The 21,158-nt window shown below is 42.9% G+C and overlaps 1 protein-coding gene and 1 pseudogene across 3 annotated transcripts in view; one reads left to right on the top strand and one right to left on the bottom strand.

The window, feature by feature from the left end:
* grm8a (glutamate receptor, metabotropic 8a) overlaps positions 1-21,158 on the bottom strand; it is a 260,782-nt gene that overhangs the window by 167,248 nt on the left and 72,376 nt on the right. For all 3 annotated transcript variants that reach the window (XM_041857313.2, XM_041857312.2, XM_041857314.2), the window contains exon 3: positions 600-816. In XM_041857313.2, the coding sequence (XP_041713247.1) occupies positions 600-816 (217 nt within the window). The remainder of the gene's footprint in view (positions 1-599; positions 817-21,158) is intronic.
* On the top strand, positions 16,869-18,028 carry LOC121546219 (annotated as a pseudogene).

Below are 21,158 nucleotides of genomic sequence, written 5' to 3'. Positions count from 1 at the left end.
AAACCCACAGTATAGAAACCCACAGTAAAGGCAAACAGTAGAAACTAGCAGCAGTGCTGCTTACAGCAGTAAGAACAGCAGGGGCTCCAACTCAAATGCTCACTGATGTCTATCTGTGAGTTTGGGAGGGAATTCACGTGTCTGAATTGACTGTTTGAATATGATGTCTGAATTGATGCCATATTCCCCAAACAAACATTATGCATTTCAGTATATTGGGAATGAGGTGTCATTTGATGACAAAAATAGACATCAGTGATCGCTGGCAAAGCCGAGCAATCTCAACAAACACACAGAGACAAGTTAAAACCACTAGAGAGTTTATCTGATGAAATATGTTTTTTTATGCTGACTGACTGTCAATCTGTAGCTGACAGATACTATCTGACAGTTAATATCAATGATGTTTTTAAAGAGAGATATTTGAGACTGGCATCTACTAGGGCAGCTATTGTTGTTCAGAGTTCCACAGAGACACATCACTGAAGAGAGATGTCCAAACACTCAAGAACTGTAGACTCTGTTCATGAAGATTCAGCACCTCCATTTAGTACTGTGTGTTAGAGTGTGTTTGAGCATGTTTACGCTATTCCATGTACCTGTTTCCCGGGAGATCTGTACGAAGGCCTCGACACCGCTCTCGCCGTAGTTCCCCTCGGACGCGAGCGTGGACACATAGTTCCATCCCATCGCCGTGACGATGTCCATCATTGCCTGGGCCTGATAGGAGTCCGGAGGGACGACGCGGGAGAAGAAGTCATACCTCGTGTTGTCACTGAGCTCCGGGGCTGTGGACGCATAGCTAATCTGAGGGATCTGAGGAGAGAGAGAGAGAGAGAGAGAGAGAAAAGAGGGAAGGGATGAGTTAGGACAGAGGAGGAGAGGAGAAGGTGTTTAACGTGTTATAACTTAGATCTGGAACCAAGGACACGCATAGCTGATCTGAGGGGATTCTAAGGAAAGACAGAGTAAGCCGAAAGAGAGAGAGAGAGAGAGAGAGAGAGAGAGAGAGAGAGAGAGCGAGATGAAGGGATGCGTTAAGAGAGATGAGAGTAGAAAGGGTGTCACTCTCCAGAGGATAGGGGGACAGAATGAGAGGGTAATTACTGATAGCATGGCACTGAAGAAATTTAGATAAATTACACTAGCCAGAGGTCATACTCCATCCAAGTGGTTTATCAGTGACCATACAACCCAGCTGAAAGAGCCCCAGAAAAGCAGCGAGCCCAGCCAAGGAGCCTGAGACAGACAGGCAGAGAGGCAGTAGAGCCCCAGACAGGAGACAGGCTGGGGTATGAAGGTAGGCAGGGAGATGCCTGGATAGGGAGGCAGGCAGAGAGAGGCTTGGCTAGGGAGGTAGAGAGAGGCTTGGATAGAGAGGTAGAGAGAGAAAGAGGCTTGGATAGGGAGGTAGAGAGAGAGAGGCTTGGATAGGGAGGTAGAAAGAGAGAGGCTTGGATAGGGAGGCAGGCAGAGAGAGGCTTGGATAGAGAGGTAGAGAGAGAAGAGGCTTGGATAGGGAGGTAGAGAGAGAGAGGCTTGGATAGGGAGGTAGAAAGAGAGAGGCTTGGATAGGGAGGCAGGCAGAGAGAGGCTTGGATAGAGAGGTAGAGAGAGGCTTGGATAGAGAGGTAGAGAGAGAAAGAGGCTTGGATAGGGAGGTAGAGAGAGAGAGGCTTGGATAGGGAGGTAGAAAGAGAGAGGCTTGGATAGGGAGGTAGAGAGAGAGAGGCTTGGATAGGGAGGTAGAGAGAGAGAGGCTTGGATAGGGAGGTAGAAAGAGAGAGGCTTGGATAGGGAGGTAGAGAGAGAGAGGCTAGGATAGGGAGGTAGAAAGAGAGAGGCTTGGATAAAGAGGTAGAAAGAGAGAGGCTTGGATAGGGAGGTAGAGAGAGAGAGGCTTGGATAGGGAGGTAGAGAGAGAGAGGCTTGGATAGGGAGGTAGAAAGAGAGAGGCTTGGATATGTAGGTAGAAAGAGAGAGGCTTGGATAGGGAGGTTTGAAAGAGAGAGGCTTGGATAGGGAGGTAGAAAGAGAGAGAGAGGCTTGGGGAGGAATAAAGGGCACGCAGACAGACTTGCAGGGAGGACAGGGAGGCAGGGAGGGCTGCAAGTCAGATGGCGAAGTAATGGACTCTGGGTGAGAGATGGATGACTGACAGGTTGATTTCTAGGGAGGGAGAGGCTGCCCTATGGCTGACTTATACACACACACTCTCTCTCACAAACTGACACACACACAGACGTGTACATACAGTGGGGAAAAAAAGTATTTAGTCAGCCACCAATTGTGCAAGTTCTCCCACTTAAAAAGATGAGTGAGGCCTGTAATTTTCATCATAGGTACACGTCAACTATGACAGACAAAATGAGGAAAAAAAATCCAGAAAATCACATTGTAGGATTTTTAATGAATTTATTTGCAAATTATGGTGGAAAATAAGTATTTGGTCAATAACAAAAGTTTCTCAATACTTTGTTATATACCCTTTGTTGGCAATGACACAGGTCAAACGTTTTATGTAAGTCTTCACAAGGTTTTCACACACTGTTGCTGGTATTTTGGCCCATTCCTCCATGCAGATCTCCTCTAGAGCAGTGATGTTTTGGGGCTGTCGCTGGGCAACACAGACTTTCAACTCCCTCCAAAGATTTTCTATGGGGTTGAGATCTGGAGACTGGCTAGGCCACTCCAGGACCTTGAAATGCTTCTTACGAAGCCACTCCTTCGTTGCCCGGGCGGTGTGTTTGGGATCATTGTCATGCTGAAAGACCCAGCCACGTTTCATCTTCAATGCCCTTGCTGATGGAAGGAGGTTTTCACTCAAAATCTCACGATACATGGCCCCATTCATTCTTTCCTTTACACGGATCAGTCGTCCTGGTCCCTTTGCAGAAAAACAGTCCCAACGCATGATGTTTCCATCCCCATGCTTCACAGTAGGTATGGTGTTCTTTGGATGCAACTCAGCATTCTTTGTCCTCCAAACACGACAAGTTTAGTTTTTACCAAAAAGTTCTATTTTGGTTTCACCTGACCATATGACATTCTCCCAATCCTCTTCTGGATCATCCAAATGCACTCTAGCAAACTTCAGACGGGCCTGGACATGTACTGGCTTAAGCAGGGGGACACGTCTGGCATTGCAGGATTTGAGTCCCTGGCGGCGTAATGTGTTACTGATGGTAGGCTTTGTTACTTTGGTCCCAGCTCTCTGCAGGTCATTCACTAGGTCCCCCCGTGTGGTTCTGGGATTTTTGTTCACCGTTCTTGTGATCATTTTGACCCCACGGGGTGAGATCTTGCGTGGAGCCCCAGATCGAGGGAGATTATCAGTGGTCTTGTATGTCTTCCATTTCCTAATAATTGCTCCCACAGTTGATTTCTTCAAACCAAGCTGCTTACCTATTGCAGATTTAGTCTTCCCAGCCTGGTGCAGGTCTACAATTTTGTTTCTGGTGTCCTTTGACAGCTCTTTGGTCTTGGCCATAGTGGAGTTTGGAGTGTGACTGTTTGAGGTTGTGGACAGGTGTCTTTTATACTGATAACAAGTTCAAACAGGTGCCATTAATACAGGTAACGAGTGGAGGACAGAGGAGCCTCTTAAAGAAGAAATTATATGGTATTATTTTATGTATCATTAAGGCAAATGTAGGGAGAGGTCAAAGGTAAAATAATAATATTAGTAATAAACATGACTGTTTAAATGAATGTATGTGCTCTGTCGCAGGGGCTCTCAAACTGTGGCCCATGGGCTTGTTATGGACACATGGTATGCATTACATTAGTTCTTTTTTAAGAAGGGGCCTAAGCCACGCAGCCAATAGAATGATAGAATGAGAGGCTTCATATATAAAAAAGCATTCATGACCTTTTGGAGTGGACATTGTGTGACAGCTGGACGTTGAAAAAGAAGGGTGGTGCAGAACTAAAATAAGTTAGGAATGTACGCATGTTTGTTCATTTGTGTGTATATAAGAGATCTCTAAGCCAGAGAGAGACAGGTGTTCCATGGAGCAAGCTCGGCTTTGTTATGCAATAAAGTCTAATTCTTGGATTCACAAGCTCTGGTGTCTTGAGATATATTTTTGAGTTGATTAATTATTAGTCAAATATTTCTACGACATAATTGGCGAGCTTGCCAGGAGTTGAAAAATAGGGATCAGAGACGGTATACATCTGCAGTTGTGAAACGGATTGGACGGACCATACAAACAAAAGCGGCCGCTTTTAAAAGGTAAGCCAAGTTCTTACTTATATAGTAGAACGTTTGTGTGGTCCGATCCGGGGCTCGGCAACATCTAAAGAAATACCAAATAGGTCTCTCCAAATTTAAGAACCAGAAAATTAAAGACTAGGAGCTTTTGAATTTAAGAATACATGTCGCTGTTGTTTGTCTGAACCGTCTGTTCAATTGATTTGATTCATTTGATTCATCTTGCTGATCGCTCTGTCTGGGTCATTTCGACACGGGCAGCTGTCCAGCTGGTTGAGCGATCAGACAATAACATGTTAAATCCTGTGGATACCGCTTTGGAGAGCTAAAATTAGCACTCCAGAGGTCTGAACGGGCAGGTGGCTAGCTACATTTGGGACCTACAGATACCGCTCTAGACATGTCGTGGAAGTGAATCGTCTTGAGGACTGCTTAGGTAGGCAGAAATCCTGTGTAATACCGCTCCTTTTTCTGTGTTGAGGAAGTGTAACAGAGAAAGTAGGGCAGAATTTACAGGTCGCTTAGGAAAGCGTAGTAGAAGTCCAGGTGTGTAGAGGAAGTGTAACACCTGGGCTAAATAAATAGAAATCCTGTGGATACCGCTTTGGAGAGCTAAAATTAGCACTCCAGAGGTCTGAACGGGCAGGTAGGGCATCATCCTGTGTTGTGGTGATGCCAAAATTAGGTAGGGTCGATCAGGTAAAAAAGTTAGTTCATCCGGCGTAGGTGACACCATAAATTGGAGTAACACCGGTCATCCTGAGTAGGTGAACGGGTTAAATAGCTACAAGGGCTTCAACATTTTGATAAAGTGTTAAATAGAGTAGGTCTGCTCATCTTGTGTGAGTGAGTGGTTTGCTTTGGCGGCTGTGAGTCATTCAACTGTCTGATTCATTTGGGCACAAGTGGCTGCTCATCTGTGTGAGTGAGAATAATAAGAAATCCTGCAAGTAAATAGCCTTTCTGTAAGGAAAGGAAATATATTTGAGATTGTTTGAAGCTTCTGTCTGATGGAGAAAGGGCGTGCCCAATCTCACATTAGGAAAGAGAAGAATAAATGGTGCGTGGATATTCATTGACCAACTGAGTGTAGAAAATTCACGTTACCAGGAGGGGTAGAATAAAACCTGTTGGAGGAACAGGTCACGTGTACCGGTGTGGTCATATGACGTCTGTGAATTGTAGAAAGATAATGTATTTTCGTTATGTGAACTAGGGGATGCAAGGAGCTTTGGCTATTATGCTGAGTGAATAGCACCAATTTATATTGGGTTCTAGATTTGTTGAATAAACAAACTTATATTTTAAACTAAAGTAATGCAATAGGCTACAATTATAACATTATCAGAAAAAGGCACTATACGCTCATCGGTGGTCCTCTGTAGCTCAGTTAGTAGAGCACGGTGCGTGCAACGCCAGGGTTGGGTGTTCGATTCCCAAGGGGGGCTAGTATAAGTATAATAATGTATGAGCCCACTAATTGTGCGTCGCTTGGAATAAGAGCATCTGCTAAATTACTAAAATGTTAACGGAGAGGAGAGTACGTGGTAGTAATTTTTAGTCATTGAATAAGGTTTTGCTGGATTAAACGAGTGACAATGGTGGAATATGTCTATAAATAAATTGGATTGTGATAAATGGATGATTTCAATATATGATGGTAAACTACAGCAAGTGTTTGGTGTTACTTGTAGCTTACTTAGAAAGGATAGATTAATAGATCTCATTCATTCTGTAATGGCGGGGTGATGGTTTAATTGCGTGGCTATGATTTTAGTTGATTACAGGAGAAATATGATATAGTTTACGACGCATGGAGAAGTGAATGTCTTTTATGGTAATAGATCAACTGAACCAAACATGACATTACTATGGAAATTTAGCATGAATGATGTTGTTAAGTTCGTTTTTAAACCCTATGATAGAGGTAAATGCAGAACGCTGTTTGAAAGTGTGTTTTATTAGGTCTGCTAGGAAAAATTGAAGAATTTCCATTTTTGTCTGTGGGTGTTAAACATTGGGTCTTGTGAGAGCGCTATAAGGGACATTATGGGTTACGTTAGGTGTACAAGGATCGCGTATTTTGTAGGAAGTCGTAGAAGGTTGAATATTATCGGCAGGAAATTGCTAGCTAGTTAGCGGTGAGAGCTAGTGCGGTTTTCGTTGGGTGACGTCACTTGCTCTATGAACTGGAAGTAGATGCTTTGTGTGGCATTAGTGGAGCGACAGGTAACGGTGCTTCGGTGGTGAATGTTGTCAATGTGTGCAGAGGGTCCCTGGTTCGAATCCAGTAGGGGACAGAAAGCAAATCTTTTACATTGATGTTATTGATGTGAATTACTGGTTTCATTGATAACATTATAGGAAAGATGTTGTCCTACCAATCCATGTCGGATAGGATAACATAGTAATTAAAATTGCATATTGGTGAATTGGATGTTTTATTGGTTTTTACTATAAATATAAAATAATTTGTCATCTGTTAAGGTACCATTATGAGGGAAATTAGCGGTAGAGTATGATAGATATTGTAGAGGGTTTAAAAATAAGTTAATTGGGAGATGAGACAGGTTGGCTTGATGTTGAATGGGATTGTTTAATAGAAGTAATTATTTCTACTTAGGAGAATGAGAATATGTTATTAGGTAGTATTGCTTTGTGGAGACGATTTACTAATGAAGAACATGTCTTGATAGTTGAATAAGGAACGATATTTGATAATTGATCATTTTATTATGACATTATATAGTTTGTTTAAACAGCAGTGAGTTATGATGATGTTTTATTACTTCAGATAACGATAATTTGTTTATAGTACGTTGAACCTTGGGAGGTAGTTGTTGCTGTTGGCTTGATGGATTAAGTAGACATCTTTTTATGGGTTTTGGATTATGAAACAATAAGTTTATATTTTAGAGAAAAAAAAAGAGAACATCAATGCAACAGTTTGCGACGTTTAAAAAAACTAAAATGGGGTTATAGGTTTATAGTGGAAGGTGTATTTAACATAATAAAACGTGTTATTATCTAGTGTCTTCTAAGTGGGAGTTTCTTTTAAGGGTTGATGGGAGTCTCCTATAATATTATGTTAGGGGTAAGGTAGGACACGACGTACAAACAATTTTAAATTGATGCTGGGGTTAATGATTGTTGATGAGATAGGACTGGGGATATATGTATGATGTTTTGTGTGTAATTACTATCTTTGGATTGTTGATTATATGTTAACGACATGTATACTTTCTCTTCCAGGAACATGGGGATTTTTTATTGGGAGGTTAAAAAAGTCTGTAGGCTAGGATGGAACTAGTTAGTAAAATTAAGTAGTTTTATTTGTAGGTTGTCATAGGGAGCTACCAAAATAAATAAGGCCTGGCCATTTTTGTTTGTTTATTGTTTTACTATATGGTGTTCGAATAACCACAAACTACTTAGTATGAAATGTTAGTTGTATAGGATTTTTATTTCTATTTGGGGTTTTTTGATGGGATGGAAGTGAAATATCTTAAAGGGGCATACACATGTAATGTGGGTTTTATTTACTGAGGGATAAGTAAATATGTGTGATTTATTTTGAAAAGAGCTGTACTAAGGACTTACAACATTTATGAAAGGTCTCGATGGTTGTTAGGAGTAGTATACTATTGGATGAAACAATTCATTGAATGATTTCAATGACCTCTGAAATCTGTCCTGGCTTTATAGTGCGACCTGATCACCCGCACTATGAATTCTAGAGGCATGCTGAATTAGGGGGTTAGATAAAATAAGGATAATTGTGAAGAAGTTTATAATTTGGAAAAAATCCTATATATAAATTAGTCGAAACAGGACAAGGATGTAGTGAGAGGGTTAGTCCTGAAGGAGAGGTATTCCTTGAATAGTGTTATGGAATACAGTTAAGTAAAGATATGTTCAAGGGTTGTCATTTTAAGGTTAGTTATTATTTTAGGTTTGATAGGCAATATTGTTTTGTTTTGTTTTTTGTACACATGAATCACGATGTGATGCATGTGTCCAAGGGGGGAAGTTGGGATTACAGAGGTTTTAATGTTTTATTATGGTTTTGTGGGGAAATATGCAAGGTGTATTAAGGATATGAGCAGTAGTAATAATGTGTTATGGGTTAGGTTAAATCATTTTTGTTTTTGTGATAGGAGGCATGGTGTAGAGGTGGTCTGTCTATGAGATAAGTGGACTACAACAAGCTGGAAGCGGGTGTGCTTCATAATCTCAAGGCTTTTCTTGACGGATGAGAGGACATGAGTAGCATACTGTGTCTCACCTAACCTAACAATGTTCTTAAAATTGTATTTTCATGGGTGAAGATAACTCTGCCCAACTGAGTAGGAGAATCTGAGTATTTTCTGTGCCCTGGAGACTATGTGATGGCAAAAGACTACAGAAGAAAGAGCTGGAAAGACCCTATGTGGAGGAGCCTGTACCAGGTGTTGTTGGCTACCTTAATGATGGTAAAAGTGGTGGAGACAGATACTTAGATTCATGTTTCTCACTATAGGAGTGTTCCAACCTCAGCCATTGGGTAGCATTGTTGTCTTTTGTGTGTGTCTGTGCTTGTGTCTTTGCAGCAGTAACTCTGAGCTTCCCTATGGGTAGGCTGATTGAAGGACACTTTTCACAGACCGATGTCGATAGATTGAGAGGGACTCTGGCTGATCCGGAGACCCTAGTGACGGGGGAAGGTTAACAACTGAAGTGACCATACACATCGTTGTCCAGGTTATACCAACGATGGTACGGATAGAGGGGAGTATCGGGTATCATCTTAACCATTGTACCAGAGTGAGGGAACTGATGATTAAGATACTTTAAGGACCTTCCAGACCGCCGAGAGATTCCAGACCTCCAAGACGCACCAGATATCCTTATCATTGATTTCTCTACACTTGACTAGTTACCTGAGAATAAGGGGAATGGAGTACATATAATAATAAAGAGCAGAAGGAAAAGACATAGAAGGGATCACTATTAAAATACAAGGGTTAAAATATTATTGGTGTGTGAGAAACCAGCACAAAGAGTATGGGGAAGTCACATGGGGTAGTGTGACCTTAAGATAATGAAAGAAAGAGACAGGTGAATCATAGACATAAGGAGAACAGTCCAAGACTTAGATAAACAATTTGATGTAGTATTTGGTGTTAGATTTCCAGGGGGGAAGTGTTATTGGAGTAGTTATTCCTTGGGAAAGTGCATTAAACCCTGTATATGTTAGAGCTATACCAAATACAGAAGAAAGGGAATTGAAGGAGCCGTTAAACAATGATTGATATAGATGAGTACAATATATTATATTACAATTAAATAAAGAAAATAGTCTAATATGCACCACATCTCCGTTTAAATAATTAACAGTAGTTCAAAATCTTCACAGTTACTAGGACTGTGTTATGATTCAACTACAACTTTTGTCATATAAGGAACTCGGAAAGACCATATTGGCCAGCAGAATGTTTGTAATATTTAGGAAATCCTAAATATAAACAATTTTATGATCAACCAGGATGAGGAGAGAAGTGTAAGCAATTGTTAGAATAGGAACAAGGAAAGGGAAACACCAGAGTAATGTCAAATAGAGTATGAGCAAAAATATAGGAATGTTACAATAAAACAATTGGGTTATATAATTTGGGAGAATTCAAGGGAGAATGTGAAACATAATGATTTGTCATGTAGACAATGTTAATAGGGATGTTTTGGATTGGAAATTAACTCAACTGAACTGTTATGATCTGTCCTTTCCTGAGGTTACTACGGATGGTGTCGTAATGCATTGCAGAGATCATTTGGCCCAGAACGGTGTAAACCTCAATAAAACCAAAAATCCTCTACTCGGCTGAAGAGGAACAACAAAGGCGTTGAAGACGTTCCTGTCTGACATCACCTCTGCCAGGAGACCTGAATCCAGCATCAAATCAAAGCAATCAATTGCCTTCTCTTTTGTGCCTTTTCTTTCAAGAATGTGAGGAAAGAGGTCTATGCAAATGCAACGTTCTTCCTAGTTTGGGTATACTGGTTTGCACATGGACAAAACAGAATGATGGTGGAGGTGTGGCGGTTCAGGTGTGACATTGGAATTGGGACATTGCTATGGGTAATCCAAGATGAACTATGAAGCTATCTGAAGAACATAATGAAGACGCCAGAAGATTGAGTGCCGGTAGAGGAAGGGAGTGTTAGTTGAGGTAGTATGTTGATTAAGGAGGTATTATACACTACTAAATTTATAGTAATTTGGACAATGCATTGAGGTACTGATCTGTTGTAATTCTCGTTATGAGGAAGTTAATGCTAGAATTATTTTAATATAAATATACATTCGGCCAGTGTCAATATGTGCCAAGGTGAGAGTTTTAACTTTGAATGATGGAACAAAGGTGACTAATTAAGAATTGTCATTCTAAAGTTGTTTTGGGTAATTAATTTGATTATGATTATAAATTATAAGTGGACTGATTGATCTGAATAACTTATTAATATTAATGCTTAGTGATGTTGACATGGCAATTACTTGATTAGATATGGATATTGATTATTTTGATTGTTATAATACTTGTGATATGGGTGAAAAAGGTTATGTAATCTAAAGATATTGACACCATTCTTAAACATGTCCTAGATATTATTGTTAAGACAAAGTTGCATATGTTGATGTGATAGGATACTAACACATATATGGGAAAGGCTATAACTAAACAAAAGTGGGGAGCATTGTTTATAAAGAAATACACCCAGTTCAGGGAGCGCCATGACAGTAGGTAAATAAATATGGGACATTTTGGGAATTTGGGAATCCTGAATGTTTGTATGGAGTTGTTCCTGGGGGTGGATGGGCTTGCCATGGTTACAAAGCCCAACAGGAAAATGTGGAGGTTAGTTTAGAGGAAAACCTTCTAGACTTGTAATCAATACCTGACTGGGCTATGGGTCCTCATCAGGATGGGTCAAGTAATGAGGAAGATATATTGGTTTAAATATATGCATATGAAAAGTAACCACATATGGCAAGGTTAGAAATAAGGAAATGCACATGCTTATATTCATTTTTACAATTAATCTTTGTATTGTTGGGACATTGTTGGAATGTCCCATAGGGGGGATTATATGGTATTATTTTATGTATCATTAAGGCAAATGTAGGGAGAGGTCAAAGGTAAAATAATAATATTAGTAATAAACATGACTGTTTAAATGAATGTATGTGCTCTGTCGCAGGGGCTCTCAAACTGTGGCCCATGGGCTTGTTATGGACACATGGTATGCATTACATTAGTTCTTTTTTAAGAAGGTGCCTAAGCCACGCAGCCAATAGAATGATAGAATGAGAGGCTTCATATAGAAAAAAGCATTCATGACCTTTTGGAGTGGACATTGTGTGACAGCTGGACGTTGAAAAAGAAGGGTGGTGCAGAACTAAAATAAGTTAGGAATGTACGCATGTTTGTTCATTTGTGTGTATATAAGAGATCTCTAAGCCAGAGAGAGACAGTTGTTCCATGGAGCAAGCTCGGCTTTGTTATGCAATAAAGTCTAATTCTTGGATTCACAAGCTCTGGTGTCTTGAGAGATATTTTTGAGTTGATTAATTATTAGTCAAATATTTCTACGACAGTTACAGGTCTGTGAGAGCCAGAAATCTTGCTTGTTTGTAGGTGACCAAATACTTATTTTCCACCATAATTTGCAAATAAATTCATTAAAAATCCTACAATGTGATTTTCTGGATTTTTTTTCCCTCAATTTGTCTGTCATAGTTGACGTGTACCTATGATGCAAATTACAGGCCTCTCTCATCTTTTTAAGTGGGAGAACTTGCACAATTGGTGGCTGACTAAATACTTTTTTTCCCCACTGTACATTTACATTTTAGTCATTTAGCAGACGCTCTTATCCAGAGCGACTTACAGTTAGTGAATACATTATTTTTTATTTTTCATACTGGCCCCCCATGGGAATCGAACCCACAACCCTGGCATTGCAAACGCCATGCTCTACCAACTGAGCTACATCCCTGCCGGCCATTCCCTCCCCTACCCTGGACGACGCTGGGCCAATTGTGCGCCGCCCCATGGGTCTCCCGGTCGCGGCCGGCTACGACAGAGCCTGCATTCGAACCAGGATCTCTAGTGGCACAGCTAGCACTGCGATGCAGTGCCTTAGACCACTGTGTACACACACTCACACTTGTATGCTCCCACTCCCACACACTCATACACCACATACAGTGCATTCGGAAAGTATTCAGAGCCCCTGACTTTTTCCAAATTTTGTTACATTACAGCCTTATTCTAAAATAGATTTTCCTCATTAATCTACACACAATACCCCATAATGACAAAACAAAAACAGGTTTTTACACCTTATTTACATAAGTATTCAGACCATTTGCTGTGAAACTCGAAATTGGGCTCAGGTGCATCCTGTTTCCATTGATCATCCTTGAGATGTTTCTACAACTTGATTGGAGTCCACCTATGGTAAATTCAATTGATTGGACATGATTTGGAAAGGCACACATCTGTCTATATAAGGTCCCACAGTTGACAGTGCATGTCAGAGCAAAAACCAAGCCATGAGGTCGAAGGAATTGTCCGTAGAGCTCCGAGACAGGATTGTGTCCAGGCACAGATCTGGGGAAGGGTACCAAAACATTTCTGCAGCAATGAAGGGGCAGCAATGAAGGGGGAACACAGTGGCCTCCATCATTCTTAAATGGAAGAAGTTTGTAACCACCCATTGCTCATTGTCTCTGTGTCTCAGTGCTATCAACGCTTGTCAGTTCAAAAACAGCACATCTAACAACCAGTAATTGGAAACTTCTTTGATTCCCAGGCGAGGAGGCACTCACTTTCACTCACTTTCACCAATCTTCCAGCCATGAAAGGCTATTATACTAGCTACATTTTCTATGTTGTCAGCTCTCTTGGAAGATATAAAAGTGACTTTTTAAGAGTTTATATTTTCCAAAACGAAAGAATATTACAAACACAAAGCAATACAAACGGTCATAAAGTTTAGCCAAGTAGATATTAATAATGTATGTTGGTTGAAGGTAAACAAATAAAGAAGAAACATATCAAAATACAATAAAAATAAAAAAAGGGGTTAGGGAGGAAAACAATGGATAAAACAGAATATCTTATTTTCCCACAGCAAACAGAAGAATATCCACGTTAAAGGAAGAAATATGTGAGCTCATGAATTTGAAATCACGGTCGTCCATATCGGCATGGCGATGAGAAAGCGACCTAGTGACCTCGGAAAGCATGCCTCTTTTGATCTCTGTTAAAGAGAACGATGGCGAGAATGAGAAAATGAAAGACTGAGTGGGATGAGTAACATGTAGAGGTAATGAGTTGATAAATAAACAGTATAACATACACATGAAATAAATACTATACCGTCTACTGTGTTGTATACTGTACTGTCTACTGTACTGTCTACTGTCCTGTCTACTGTGCTGTCTACTGTGCTGTCTACTGTCCCTGTCTACTGTGCTGTCTACTGTGCTGTCTACTGTCCTGTCCACTGTGCTGTCCACTGTCCTGTCTACTGTCCTGTCTACTGTGCTGTCCACTGTCCTGTCTACTGTCCTGTCTACTGTGCTGTCTACTGTGCTGTCTACTGTCCTTTCTACTGTGCTGTCTACTGTGCTGTCTACTGTGCTGTCTACTGTCCTGTCTACTGTGCTGTCTACTGTGCTGTCTACTGTCCTGTCCACTGTGCTGTCTACTGTCCTGTCTACTGTCCTGTCTACTGTGCTGTCTACTGTGTTGTATATTGTGTTGTATACTGTGTTGTCTACTGTGCTGTCTACTGTGCTGTCTACTGTCATTTCTACTGTGCTGTCTACTGTGCTGTCTACTGTGCTGTCTTCTGTCCTGTCTACTGTCCTGTCTACTGTGCTGTCCACTGTGCTGTCTACTGTCTTGTCTACTGTGCTGTCTATTGTGCTGTCCACTGTGCTGTCTACTGTCCTGTTTACTGTCCTGTCTACTGTGCTGTCCACTGTGCTGTCTACTGTGCTGTCTACTGTGCTGTCTACTGTCCTGTCTACTGTGTTATCTACTGTAATGTATACTGTCCTGTCTACTGTGCTGTCTATTGTGCTGTCCACTGTGCTGTCTACTGTCCTGTCTACTGTGCTGTCTACTGTCCTTTCTACTGTGCTGTCTACTGTGCTGTCTACTGTCCTGTCTACTGTGCTGTCTACTGTTCTGTCCACTGTGCTGTCTAATGTCCTGTCTACTGTCCTGTCTACTGTGCTGTCTACTGTGCTGTCTACTGTCCTTTCTACTGTGCTGTCTACTGTGCTGTCTACTGTCCTGTCTACTGTGCTGTCTACTGTCCTGTCTACTGTGCTGTCTACTGTGCTGTCTACTGTCCTGTCTACTGTGCTGTCTACTGTCCTGTCCACTGTGCTGTCTACTGTCCTGTTTACTGTCCTGTCTACTGTACTGTCTACTGTGCTGTCTACTGTCCTGTCTACTGTGTTGTCTACTGTAATGTATACTGTCCTGTCTACTGTGCTGTCTATTGTGCTGTCCACTGTGCTGTCTACTGTCCTGTCTACTGTGCTGTCTACTGTGCTGTCTACTGTCCTTTCTACTGTGCTGTCTACTGTCCTGTCTACTGTGCTGTCTACTGTCCTGTCTACTGTGCTGTCTACTGTTCTGTCCACTGTGCTGTCTAATGTCCTGTCTACTGTCCTGTCTACTGTGCTGTCTACTGTGCTGTCTACTGTCCTTTCTACTGTGCTGTCTACTGTGCTGTCTACTGTCCTGTCTACTGTGCTGTCTACTGTCCTGTCTACTGTGCTGTCTACTGTGCTGTCTACTGTCCTGTCTACTGTGCTGTCTACTGTCCTGTCCACTGTGCTGTCTACTGTTCTGTTTACTGTCCTGTCTACTGTACTGTCTACTGTGCTGTCTACTGTCCTGTCCACTGTGCTGTCTACTGTCCTGTCTACTGTGCTGTCTACTGTGCTGTCTACTTTGTTGTATACTGTGTTGTATACTGTCCTGTCTACAGTGCTGTCTACTGTGCTGTCTACTGTCCTTTCTAATGTGCTGTCTACTGTCCTTTCTAATGTGCTGTCTACTGTGCTGTCTACTGTCCTGTCTACTGTGCTGTCTATTGTGCTGTCCACTTTGCTGTCTACTGTCCTGTCTACTGTCTTGTTTACTGTCCTGTCTACTGTGCTGTCTACTGTCCTGTCTACTGTGCTGTCTAATGTCCTGTCCACTGTGCTGTCTACTGTGCTGTCTACTGTCCTGTCCACTGTGCTGTCTACTGTCCTGTTTACTGTCCTGTCTACTGTACTGTCTACTGTCCTGTCTACTGTGCTGTCTATTGTGCTGTCCACTGTTCTGTCTACTGTGCTATCTACTGTCCTGTCTACTGTCCTGTTTACTGTCCTGTCTACTGTGCTGTCTACTGTGCTGTCTACTGTCCTGTCCACTGTGCTGTCTACTGTCCTGTCTACTGTGTTGTCTACTGTGCTGTCTACTGTGTTGTATACTGTGCTGTCTACTGTCCTGTCCACTGTGCTGTCTACTGTCCTGTTTACTGTCCTGTCTACTGTACTGTCTACTGTGTTGTATACTGTGCTGTCTACTGTCCTGTCCACTGTGCTGTCTACTGTCCTGTTTACTGTCCTGTCTGCTGTACTGTCTACTGTGCTGTCTACTGTCCTGTCTACTGTGCTGTCTATTGTGCTGTCCACTGTTCTGTCTACTGTGCTATCTACTGTCCTGTCTACTGTCCTGTTTACTGTCCTGTCTACTGTGCTGTCTACTGTCCTGTCTACTGTGCTGTCTACTGTCCTGTCCACTTTGCTGTCTACTGTCCTGTCTACTGTGCTGTCTACTGTGCTGTCTACTGTGTTGTATACTGTGTTGTATACTGTCCTGTCTACAGTGCTGTCTACTGTGCTGTCTACTGTCCTTTCTAATGTGCTGTCTACTGTCCTTTCTAATGTGCTGTCTACTGTGCTGTCTACTGTGCTGTCTACTGTCCTGTCTACTGTGCTGTCTATTGTGCTGTCCACTTTGCTGTCTACTGTGCTGTCTACTGTCCTGTCTACTGTCCTGTTTACTGTGCTGTCTAATGTCCTGTCCACTGTGCTGTCTACTGTGCTGTCTACTGTGCTGTCTACTGTCCTGTCTACTGTGCTGTCTACTGTCCTGTCCACTGTGCTGTCTACTGTCCTGTTTACTGTCCTGTCTACTGTACTGTCTACTGTGCTGTCTACTGTCCTGTCTACTGTCCTGTCTAATGTGCTGTCTATTGTGCTGTCCACTTTGCTGTCTACTGTGCTGTCTACTGTCATGTCTACTGTCCTGTTTACTGTCCTGTCTACTGTGCTGTCTACTGTGCTGTCTACTGTCCTGTCTACTGTGCTGTCTAATGTCCTGTCCACTGTGCTGTCTACTGTGCTGTCTACTGTGCTGTCTACTGTCATGTCTACTGTGCTGTCTATTGTGCTGTCCACTGTGGTGTCTACTGTGCTGTCTACTGTGCACAGCATACAGTTAAAGGCAAAGCTACCTTTATGAATGGCAGTATTTAGGGAATTGTTCGCACCCAGTCTCATAGAATCTGAGGTCAATCCCGCTGAAGGGGCGCCATCATGCCCGGACAATTGCAAGAAGGCTTCGGCTGCGTTGTAACGAATCGGTTTGACCAGCTATTGGACGATGAATCCGTTCGAGGTGTTAAAGGCGGCGGAGAACAAGAAGAAAGAGTCGGCCGCAGCTGGTATCACCAAGTCTGCAGCCCAAGCTGCCAAGCAGCCCAAGAAAGAGTCACAGAAGGACAGGAAGAATCCACTCCTTGACAAGAAAGATGAAACTCAGGCTCCAGTACCTCTGAAGAAAGAAGTTATCAGGCGGGTGGGCCGGAGGCCGGACCAGCAGGGCCAGCCTGGCACCCAGGGCGGACAGGGGGAAGGGCGGCCCACCAGCGACAGGAGGCCGAACAACAAGAGACCCACGCGCAAGCACCGCTTTGACAAACCCCTCGATGACAAACCCGATGGCGGAGAGAGAGGAGAGTTCTCTGCAGACAAGCCTCTAGGAGACCGGCCCCCCAGAGGGTCGTGGTGGCACCCGTGGTGGGCGTGGGGGACGGTGCGTGGGCCGGGGCGATGGCTTCGACTCCCGCTGCAAACGGGACTTCGACAGACACAGTGGTGGCGACAAACCTCAGAAATCTGAGGAGAAGCGCGGCGGGAGTGGCACTCACAACCGGGGGAACCCCAAGGACGAAATGAGTGGTGATGCTGAACAGACTACTGGCCCTGAGGAAACCCCTGAGGGAGAGGAACACCCTCCTGCAGACTCTGAGAATAAGGAGAACGAAGTAGAGGAACCTAAGGAGGAGGGCCCCAAGGAGATGACCCTGGACGAATGGAAGGCCATGCAGGACAAGGAGCATGCCAAGGTGGAGTTCAACATCCGCAAGCCCAATGAGGGCACCGACAGCAAGTGGAACAAGGGCTACGTGCTGCACAAGTCCAAGAGCGAAGATGTCAGCGATGAAAAGCCTAAAGACAGACCAGCTGTGATTGATACTCCAGAGATTGAAGCAGACATGACCCCCCTGCTCAAGGGAAACCCTGATGAAATCGGCCCAGACCACCACTTCCGCAAGCCCGCCAACGACATCACGGCCCAGCTGGAGATCAACTTTGGAGACCTGGGCTGCCCTGGGCGTGGGCGACCCGAAAAGCAGGGTGGATTGTCCGTTCCCAACGTTGACGACCCAGAGGCCTTCCCGGCCCTGGCCTAAGACTTCAGCACCGCCACTTGCCTGCCCCGTCAGCGCCTCTGCCCACTCTATGAGGCTTGCATGCTTACAACTTTTTCAAGTATATGAGAGAAAAAAAAGGAAACGATTTTAACGACGAAAAGAAGACAGTCATCCATACCATTCACACCTGAGGACTGAAATGTTTACCTGTTTTGAAAGGACTGATAAAAAATACCCCCAAAAAAGAGGAAAAATGACTTCTCTTGTTACACTGAAGCAAGTTATTGGTAGAAGTTTTGCATTTAGAGACATGATAGCAGGGATGTTTTCATACATTATTTGTTTTTTTCAGAGAATATGCGTATATACTTCATGGATATTTTTTTGTATTGCAGCTTGGATATATGCATTTCCAAGATAGAGTGTGTGCGTGTGTGTCTATTTCCCCCTCGAGGCTTTGGCTGGCTTTCCTCATGACTTTACCTGAATATTTTGGGGTAATCTTTTATTTTGAAGGGGTGACTTTTAAGTCATGTATTACTCAGATGTTAAACTTACAATACATTTTAGTACCTTTGTACTAAATCTATGAACTGTGTTTTTAAAAGTCTAGTGACTCCTTACGCTTAATATGTTTCTGCTTATCATGCAGTGAAAGTTGATGCCTCCGGTTTCCTTTTTGGTTTCCTTTTATTTTCCTATTGATAGCTTGGCTCTTATTTTTCTGGTGGACCAGTGGTTGGTGTGCTTTATCCCTGGTCCAGATGTTACTACCTGTGTCTTTAGGGCAGCCATGGCCCAAATGTGTTTCTAGGCTGGTCCTTGTAGGTCGTACAGGCTATACTATTAGTAACCTTAGGACCACTATGCGAATATTGTATTTGTGCGTGTGTGTGTGTGTGAGAGAGTGATTGGGTTGAGTGTGAATGTGAACAATAGTTACTTAAACACTTGAAGTACTCCCCTGCCACAAACTTGACATTCTCCAGGAACTTGACCACAAGTTCAAAGCAGCTCAGTTTGGCCTGAAGTAGTTTTCATTTCTGAGAACATAGTTGTTTCTATCTAGGTAAGATAGTGGACTGTGGACATATCTTGCACTTGGAGTATTTGATAAATGTAGTATTCGTAGTCCTAGCTTTTAGAGTTTGGAAAGAACATGTTCCACATCAGCACCAGAACTCTGATGTGAAACGTGTTAGATTTTTTCCCCTCCTGTGATCATATTTGCTGTTATTTTTGTATTATTTTGTTATTACTACAGCAGCACTACTGCATAATTTGTCTGAAAGAAGTGGGCCGTTCAATGTGGAGCAATCGAGTGCTACAGAATGTATGACTGCTAATTGTGCTTATAGTCATCTGTGTCTTGCATTTCCAGGCAAGGTTTTATTGCCCCGTGTAGCTCAGTTGGTAGAGCATGGCGTTTGCAACGCCAGGGTTGTTGGTTCGATTCCCAATGGGGGCCAGTATGAAAAATGTATGCACTCACTAACTGTAAATTACTAAAATGTAAATGTAAAAATGTAAATGAATGTAACCCATTCTCATGATCCGTGGCTTTGCTCACGAGTCACTCGTCAAACGAGTCACGACTTTTCATTAAAATCTACACTTTCTGGACTAATGCAGAGAAACAAGGATAAATAACCGCACGTCGACTCCATAATATCAGTCCTACTGTGGTGACAAGCTTGTGACTCTCTACCGTACAGTATGAATCATTTATGAGCCGAGGGTTGATAAAGCAGCCGTTTTCAAAGCAAAGGGAGGGTAGGAGAGAGGAAATTAAGGATTCGTTACGATTTCGCTGGGGAAGTGGATTAGGCTGTGAATCCACCTCTAATTCCATTTCCTCTAATGAATATGCAGTTTCAATCAGAGCTGATCAAATAATCATCCTGCTGGTCGGAGAGAGGAAAGGCTGAAGAGTGTGGTTCACACCGACGCCAGGGAAAATAAAGTCACCACAATCACACATCACACACTCTGCTGGGAAAGCACCAGTCAGCATGTTAATACTATTATACACATACACACGTATACACACATACATGTATACTGACAAACACAAGCACATACATGTAATCTCACAGTCCACAGGTTAGCATTGTATGTACATTGCATTTGTAAACTATTCAGACCCCTTGACTTTTTCCACATTTTGTTATGTTACAGCCTTATTCTAAAATTGATTACATTTTCAAAAAATCCTCATCAATCTACACACAATAGTTTTTAGAGTTTTTAGAAACACCTTATTTAAGAAGTTTGGAACCACCAAGACTCTTCCTAGAGCTGGCCGCCCAGCCAAACTGAGCAATCGGGGGAGAAGGGCCTTGGTCAGGGAGGTGACCAAGAACCCGATGGTCACTCTGACAGAGCTCCAGAGTTCCTCTGTGGAGATGGGAGAACCTTCCAGAAGGACAACCATCTCTGAAGCACTCCACCAATCAGGCCTTTATGGTAGAGTGGCCAGATGGAAGCCACTCCTCAGTAAAAGGCACATGACAGTCCGCTCGAGTTTGCCAAAAGGCACCTAAAGGACTCTCAGACCATGAGAAACAAGATTCTCTAGTCTGATGGGGATGTTTTTCAGCGGCAGGGACTGGGAGACTAGTCAGGATCGAGGGAAAGATGAACGGAGCAAAGTACAGAGAGATCCTTGATGAAAACCTGCTCCAGGAGCGATCAGGACCTCAGACTGGGGCGAAGGTTCACCTTCCAACAGGACAACAATGACCCTAAGCACACAGCCAAGACAACGCAGGAGTGGCTTCGGGACAAGTCTCTGAATGTCTTTGAGTGCCCCAGCCACAGCCCGGACTTGAACCCGATCGAACATCTCTGGAGAGACCTGAAAATAGCTGTGCAGCGACGCTCCCCATCCAACCTGACAGAGCTTGAGAAGATCTGCAGAGAAGAATGGGAGAAAATCCCCAAATATAGGCGTGTCAACCTTGTAGCGTCATACCCAAGAAGACTCGAGGCTGTAATCGCTGCCAAAGGTGCTTCAACAAAGTACTGAGTAAAGGGTCTGAATTTACTACAGGGTCTGTAGGTTATACTTCAACTGTTGAGGGGATTCTAGTCAGGACCTGTAGGTTATACTTCAACTGATCATGAGGGGATTCTAGTCAGGACCTGTAGGTTATACTTCAACTGATCA

Source organism: Coregonus clupeaformis, chromosome 30, assembly GCF_020615455.1.
Source record: "Coregonus clupeaformis isolate EN_2021a chromosome 30, ASM2061545v1, whole genome shotgun sequence".
Taxonomy (NCBI): Eukaryota; Metazoa; Chordata; class Actinopteri; order Salmoniformes; family Salmonidae; genus Coregonus; species Coregonus clupeaformis.
Note: the sequence above shows the minus strand (reverse complement) of the source record. Positions and strands in the feature narration are given on the sequence as shown.